Source organism: Vigna unguiculata, chromosome 3, assembly GCF_037176805.1.
Source record: "Vigna unguiculata cultivar grain cowpea cultivar isolate G323 ecotype 2 chromosome 3, ASM3717680v1, whole genome shotgun sequence".
In the NCBI taxonomy this organism is placed as follows: domain Eukaryota; kingdom Viridiplantae; phylum Streptophyta; class Magnoliopsida; order Fabales; family Fabaceae; genus Vigna; species Vigna unguiculata.
In genome coordinates, this window is record NC_140794.1 from 69,213,451 (window position 1) to 69,221,715 (window position 8,265).

General features: G+C 32.2%; 1 protein-coding gene across 1 annotated transcript; it reads right to left on the reverse strand.

Moving 5' to 3' along the window:
• Positions 1 to 3,276: 3,276 nt before the first annotated feature.
• On the reverse strand, positions 3,277 to 7,868 carry LOC114178244 (putative galacturonosyltransferase 4). The gene is made up of 9 exons (XM_028064044.2): positions 7,371 to 7,868; positions 7,212 to 7,246; positions 7,069 to 7,113; positions 6,866 to 6,944; positions 6,497 to 6,753; positions 5,448 to 5,716; positions 4,916 to 5,273; positions 4,081 to 4,656; positions 3,277 to 3,774 (listed from the first exon to the last, which is right to left on the reverse strand). Exons 1-9 carry the CDS (start codon positions 7,471 to 7,473, stop codon positions 3,499 to 3,501), a joined length of 1,998 nt encoding a protein of 665 aa, XP_027919845.2. The 5' UTR covers positions 7,474 to 7,868; the 3' UTR covers positions 3,277 to 3,498.
• Positions 7,869 to 8,265: the final 397 nt, after the last annotated feature.

An 8,265-nucleotide genomic window follows, 5' to 3' on the forward strand; every position in this document is an offset into this window, starting at 1 on the left:
ATCTTAATTGTGGTTCCATTATATGTTTTGAGTTTTTCACAAATTGTTCTCATATCTAATTCTCAGGTGTTTTCTTTTGGTTTTGAAGAGAAAAAGATCTAACATTTTTGCTCTTATTTCTCCTCTGTTCTCTTCCATACTCAAGGAGAAAAAAAGAAGAAAGTAATTTTTTGGTCTCATTGGTGAAATATTAGTTTAATAATTTATTTAATGAGTCTGTTTTATATTCATTTTTTATTTTATAAACATAGAAGAAAAAATATTATACTGTGTGTTTTTTTTATAATTAAATTTTAGTTGTAGTTCCATTATATGTTGAGTTTCTTATAAATTGTTCTCACCTATCTTCTTTTGTTTCCTAAGAGAAAAAGATTTATTATTTTTGCTCTCATCTTTCAACGGTTTTCTTCCATTCTTGAAGAAATAAAAAAGAAAGTAATTATCTCTTGTCTCACTTGATAGTAAAATATTAGTTTAATCAGCTTCTTGTATATTAATTTTTCATTTTATGATAGTAAAGTATTGTACTTTGTGTTTTTTATAACTGGATTTTAAGTGTGGTTTGATTATTATTGAATTTTCTTTTGACAATTTTTTAAATGTGTGATTTCTTTTTTAGTTATTGTTATACTAAATTATGTATTTAATTTTATTTTATTAGTGACAATAAAAAAATATATAAATTTTAGACGTATTATTTTAGCTTTCCAAACAATTTTCATCGAGATCTGCCACTACATCAAACTGTTTTGAATCTGAAGTTGATTTTTATTCACCTAAATTAAAACATAAAGTTAGGAGTATTCTACTTTAGTCCATAAACTTGTGAAGTGAAGTACTTACGTGTTACGTGCTTACAATGAATACATGGACACCTTATTAGCTCGGAAGTCGTGCTGCTTCCACATTAGTTACGTCACATATGCAATGGCGGATCTTCACCAAAATTTTGGAGAGCCAAAATAATATACTCAAAATTTATATATTTAATATTATTGTGACTAATTCAATAAAAATGAATACATGGTCTAGTACATATATATTTATCAAAGAAATTACACAATCTAAAGGAATGTCTATCATTTTTTCATATTTTTGAACTCATGGTAATTTAATTATAATTAGATTTTTTAGTTAACTTTTTTCGATGTAAATAATCATATTATCTGCAAAATATTCATCTTCTATTTTATTAACATACATTTGATTCAAAAAATATTCACAAGTTTTCATTTCATTGTTATGTGATAAATAACCATATTATCATGTTTTTATCTTCACCTGTAGTTTCTCTATCAATTTTAAAAAATAAATTTATTCTTTTGTTTTTCATTAATATATCTTTTTAAAAAATAAGTTTAAGACTAAAAAATAATTTATCATAATCTAATTAAAAGTTGAGACATAATTATTAAAAAAAACTATGATAATCAAGTTACAATTAAAAATTGACTATGAAAAATCACATAGTACATTGTTTTTTCTTCTATATTAATAAAAAATTAATATACAAAAAGGTCATGAGATAAAAAATAATGTTAAATGTTAAACAAATAGTTCATTATCAAGTGAGACAAGAAAAAGTTACCTTATTTATTTATTTAACAATGGAAGAGAAAATATAAAAAGATGAGGAGAGAAATACTGAATTTATACCTAACTTTCTTTTAGTAACAAAAGAAAATAAATAAACATAAAAGAAGAATACAACATATGAAAAACTCAAAAGATAATAAGAGAGAAAATAAAAAATATCTTAATAATTTTGTTTTCTTATATATTTAATTTTATATTTTATTATTTATTAGTATATTTTATAAAATAAATAAAAAATACTTAATTTAATTTTTATTAATTTTGAATATAATATTATTTAATTTAAAAAAATATAAAAAATTTAAAAATTTAAAAGATTTAAAAAAAATTAAATGTAAAATAATGAAAAAAAAAATAAAAAAAAATTGGCACCCGTCTACCCCTTGGATCCTCCGTCACTGGACATATGTGCTTTTAACAATATTTTCCTCCTACAAAATTTCAGGGTTTGATTTCAGTCACCCATCATGTTTAGACTCAAATTTATCTTTAGTCTCCATAAATTAATTTTAAATTAAGTTTATCGCTTATATTTAAGATTTAAATAATTTATTGGGCTTCGTAATTTTAGTCTATACATTTTTACATCTGCTTTGAAAAAACTAATCACTTGTTTTACGCAAACAACGAATTAAGACCCGAAAATGAGAAAAAAAAAAAAACACGTTATAAGATAGGTTTAATTTTTCATGTGAATGTGAAAGAAAAACCGTCGATATTGCTAATAATTTATAGATATTTATACTACATTACATATCTTACGTGTTTGGTATAATTGACTGTATGATTACTATTTTATCAATATTTATACTTTTTCAGAATAACAATAATAAATAATGCATTACCTTTTACATATCTTATTTCCTTTTTTCTACACCAAATTGTTTTATTTTTCATGTTTTTACCTTTTCATTTTCCATCATTCGTTTAAACTAAAGGATGAAAGAAAATTATAAAAAACTAAAAATGAAAGACATTAAATTATAAGAATTAAATTCATATTTAATTATTGTTATTATTTTTTTTCATTTCCTTAGGTAAATCAAATATTTTTCGTCTTGTTGCTTATGCATATTTAGAATCCCATAAATAGTCTTTTTGGTTGTAGGATAATTATGATAAACTGATATCTTTTTTTTATATAGTAAATTATAAGTGTTACATTCTATTTTAATTTTCTGTAATTTTGACTTTTATCTTTGTATGTGTAAAGCATCCTAAGTGCTCTTTATTTTATATATAATTTTATTGTTGATAAAAAAAAAGTTTGACACGGACACCTCACCTCACCGTACCAGAGAGAAAATAGTTGATCACACTCTGAATTCCTTAACGCTATTCAAATCCCTGTAATCATCCATATTAAGGTGACTGAATGAGGGGTGTTTGGGTGTTCTCAGAACTTCACATAAACATAAATCAGTAATAGCAATACACACGCTTACAATGTGATGTGATCAATGAAGAAGCAGAGGGTTCCACCACCACGTGATCATAACTCACAAAATCCTTTGTTTTTCAAACCCCAACCTGTATATGGGACCCTGCTTTGAATGTGATGTGACATATTCACCCCACACAATCTTTTTTTGTTTCAGTTGAGTCAGTGGTACTAAATTGTCGGTGCATGCCCACAAAATGTTTTTCTTCCATTCAACTAATAAGGATTAGAAGCGCTAGTAAACCGAAAGGAATTTAAATAACGCTAACATTTCATTTACATGTACAGAGGTAGAAATGTCTCTGCAGGTATGTATGTATGCGATTTGATTTTAACTGATGTTGCATACCTATAACAAGATACTCATGAAGCTGTAACAGAATACAAGCTCTACACATGGAGTTGCAGACCTATAAGAACATACCAAATGCCAAGAAAACTTTGAAAATTGAATGTATCATCTATGCATTGATGTTGCATTCTCGCAAATACACAAGATCATGGTCAACATATTTTGTCCAATAACCTCGAAACTTGGGAATAGTGATCTCAAGCCATGGTTTCATGTTTCCATTGTAGTGTATAACAGCAGCCCGTTCAATTTCCTTTTGGTTGGTATTGGGGTTGTAGCCTAGACCTAAGACATGCCAAGAACGGTGCAGTGGAAAAGTGCGTTTCCAGAATGTTATAAGACCCGGTGGCAGTGTTCCTAGCTTCCACAGTTGTCTATCTTCATTCTGTATATCAGTTTAGTTACAAAGGAAACATCAGTTCAGAGTTCAAATCAGAAAGAAACAAAATGAATTTGAATTATCTGTTGAGTTTTCATTTATTGTTCCTTTACACTGATGTTTTAAAATACTAATATAAGTGTATTTTTAATATTCAGCAGAGAACAGTGCCGAGATTAAGCACAACAAAAGTGCATGGTAGATTGAATTCCAGAGAGAAATACAGTTGTAAGGACACACAAGAGATGTAAGGGAAGTAGAAGAAAGTAACCGTCATGATAAAGAAAATGGAAAACAATGCGTTTTGCTTACCAGCTTCTGCCAATTGTGGTACACCTCGGTGATGTTTTGCTTCTTCCATTGAACCAAATCAAAAATATTCATGCCGTATGCCCATCCACATGCACGAGGATCAAAATTCTTTGCAATAAGAGGATTTGAGAAATTGAGATAGCGATCAAAACGATGGAAACTTTGTTGACAAGTTTCTACTGCACCATTAACATTGCCCTTCAAATCAATTGACCAAAGACCTGTCAGATCCTTCTGCACAACTATATCATCATCTAAGAATAACACTTTGTTGAGCTTTGGAAAGATCTCAGGCAGGTAGAAACGAAGGTGGTTCAATATAGATAAATATTTCGGATTCCGGAACTTTAAGTTCGAATCAGAATTTGCCCGTTGAGTCTTAAAGTAAAAATCTATCATAGTAGGAGAACCCAACTGCTTAAGAACTGGACTGTAACTCGAATTCAACCATGTAAAGTCTTCAATGTTCTGAACTTGAATGGTTGCCTTCCGTGGTGGATTCACCAAAAACCACATCCTCATTGCCGCATAATTGAGCCTATCAGTGACGATGTGGAAAACATGTTTTGAGGTGTCCTGAAAATTTATTAATGTAACATGCTTAATGATATGATCCAAAATGGCACAGCCACTGTTAATATCAAATAGCCCCAGTTTCTTTCTTTTCATTCTTAATTCTTCACTAACTATAGGAGGCAGAAGAAATGGAAACGAATTTCTGAGTCAAAATAGAGACAGTATTACAGTAACTGCAAAAACAAACCAAATTTTCATTGGTGTTTCATAAGCCTGGGAGATAAAAACTACCTAAGAAATTTCTGCGAAAATAATTTACCTTGGCATGGGAAACAGTAGAATTCACAACAACAGCTGTTGCCAATATGTTGTCTGAAAATATAGCATAATGGTATAGTTGAGGGTCTTCTAACTTCTGTTGGTTTGGGAATTGTTGCTGAGAAGTATTCAAGCTATAATACTCAGATGTAAGGCGCAATGGAAGACAATGGAGACCTTTAGGCAATGTTTTTGCTATCAACTGTGATAAGAACATGGTCTGCTTCTTGTGCACACGAAGCTGCTCCTCTGTTGAGTGGAGCATAGCCCTAAGCTTCTTCACAGCAGAAGCACAATCATTTTGAACTTGCCTTCCTTTTAGCAATGTTTGCTCCATTGCCTTCATTCTCTCATTTGCACTGCATTAGTAAAGAGTAAAAAATAAGACTAAAGACTGAATAATAAAATGTAGCTCAGTGCAGAATTGAACTACTCAACATGTGCGATAAACTTAAAAGATGAAAAACTAACTTATGAGTTATAAAAACATGAAAACCCGACATATATAACAAGATTCTTTAAGCTACACTTACTTCCTTGGTAAATCAGAATCTTTGGTTGCATCTCCCAGTGTTCGTGAGACTTCCTTCACCCGTAATCGAAGCTCTCGAGTGATATGGGGAATGTTCCTTATTACCTGAAGGGAAAGAAATACCTTGGCCTGGATGAGCTGATCTTTTAGTTGTCTCAGTCGAGCATCAGCTGGTTTTAGGTCATTATGCTTATCAGTTTCCAATGATGAGGGTCCTTTCTTAGTTATTTGACCAGAAGATTCAGCATGCTGTTGCTCCTGCTTAGTGTCCTGAAAGAGGATGCACCAAATGTAAAGAAGAAAACTTCAACCTATATTGAGGTTGTTTAACATTTATTATATTAATATAATGTGATATTTTTTTCTGAATATGTAAGCTAAGAAAATAAAGTAAAGAGCAGTGATGGCAACACTTTGTTCCTTTTCCTTGTTCAGCAGGCCCGGGAAAGAAATAATTAAAACTATATAAGTGTGATCCAGGAAACACGACCACAGATTAGGAGTTCTAGTTTTACTCATATTGATAGCCTCTTTACTCGAGCTTTTTCTGAAGCTCTAAAAGGAACATATTTATGAAAGCCAAATAAGAGAGTGAGAGAAGAAAAAGGGTTGAACTCAACCAACGTATATATGTTTCTTAACATAATTACACTGCCACAATTGCACTCTAAACCCTATCTGCTATATTTCGGTCTCAACCAGATATGTAAATAAATTTGGTCCAAGATGTGCTCATCAAGGGCATAAAAACCTGCATTTTTAGATTACAATGGTATCATCTTGACAAAAAGAGCATTCAAACATGAACACATTTTCAATTAAGAATGAAGTATAGCAAGCAATGGAAACAAAACAGCTTGATCTTAAATTCCTCATAGCATTATCAATTCGGGGTTCAAGCACCAGAAGCATTCAAGTAACCAGCTACTAGACATACATGCACTAGATGCACATAATTTGTTTAGCATGACCAAAATCTTATAGGAACTTTTGAACTCAAACTGAGCAAAGAAACAAGCAGAAAAATCAAGAGGCACATATATCGCATACCATGGTTTCAGATGCTTGATCAGAAGCATCAAAAGATTTAGCTAGTTTCCCTTCATTGTCATCAACATCAATAGCATCTTCCCCATTTACACTATCACCGGTTGTATCATATTTCTCCAGGTTGCTGCTTTGATTTCCTCTCTTAATTCCATCGGTCACCAGTTTGATGGGGTTCTCACCTATAGTTTGACCTTCCTCATTTGTAGCTGACAATACCCTCGCAGATGCATGCTCCCCCGGTTTGGAAAAGAGAAAGCCTGGGCCAACCAAACAATATCATAGACAATAGTGAAAATTACAAGAAATAGAAGCCCAACAGAGAAGGGGAGAAAAAAAAATCTTGCTGAACAAGAAGAACAAACAAAATACCACGAGGCAAATTCTTTGTGTTTGTAGTGTCCTCGATATGTACAACCTCACTTGGTTCCTCAAGGGCAGCAGAAAATTCCTGTTTTCGGAGAAATTATCAAGGATTTAGTTCACCCACACATGCAGTTGCCAGCCATAAAAGGAAAATTTCATCACAAAGTTGCGTTGTGGAGTAAAAGGAAAAAGAAAGAAGGAAAATATGCCTGGGGCAGGAGATTCAAATGGCCAGAATCTGCTGCATTGACAGCCTGAGACATCATAACAATAGAAAATCCACTAAGTCAGAGATCTCATTCTGCTTAAACAAAAATTCAATTTATCTATCACTATCAGGTATATTACTCACAAAAGCAGTTACAGCTTCAATAAACTCCTGCTCAGCTGCAAACCCCATACAAAAGACAAACCAGACAAACAAAGAATTTAGCTCATTGCAAAAGCATAGGAGAAATTAGAACCATTTGTTAGCAGTTTCCAATAAATGAAGAAAAAGAGAGAGAAATACCAAAGGGATAGTTGAATGTGCCAAGACGTTCAGTGTAGAGCACAATCGGAGCAACAACAGTAATAGAAAGCAGCAGCAACACAATATTTCTGGTGGTTACCATCTCTGCTCAAACCCACTGCAATGATTGGTGCCGCAAAGGAGCCACAATGCCTCTGCTGTCTTTTTCCCGTGTAGAATCTATCTCATAGGGCACTGGCAAGACCAAAAGCAAAGAAATTTCATCCCAAGACACAAACTTTTTAAGCTGTAAAACAGACCCACTTGGTGTTTTAAGCTCTGGGCACGTTACAAATCTGAGGATTGTAGAAAAGGAGGATGAAGAAGCGAATCTGAATCAAGTACATAGAGTTGGCGAAAAAAACGCATTTTGGGGTGGTAAAGAGAGAGATGCGTAGAAAACGTGGCCACAAACCACACAAACAAAGAGATAGGACCCGTTCTTCAAAAGCCGCTACTTTGTTGTTGTAATGTAAAAACAAGAGATGAGGAAGTCGTAGACAATAGATGGCAGCTAAAGCATTGATGAAAGACAAAGGAGAGATAATAAGAGAGATATGAAGACAATGACACCAAAAGTCTCTCAACCAACATAATCATCAACTCATAATGAATCAGTGTTTAGCTGTGTTGTAGTCTCTGTGTGCGTCCGTGATATCTTCTTTATTTGCTAATGCCAACTTTTTTTCCTTCTTGGTAACGCATGAATTCAATGAAAAAACACTGAATGGTGTATGATGCATGCCCAAAATCGACAAAATATTGGTAAAGAAAAAGTAAAGATCGATTCTTGAAATTAATCTTTGTATTAATTTTGCTATTAATGGCAACGCGGGTGGGACATTGCCCAATAAGGTAATCCCTACACACGCTTCTCTGGCATTTTCGAATTACA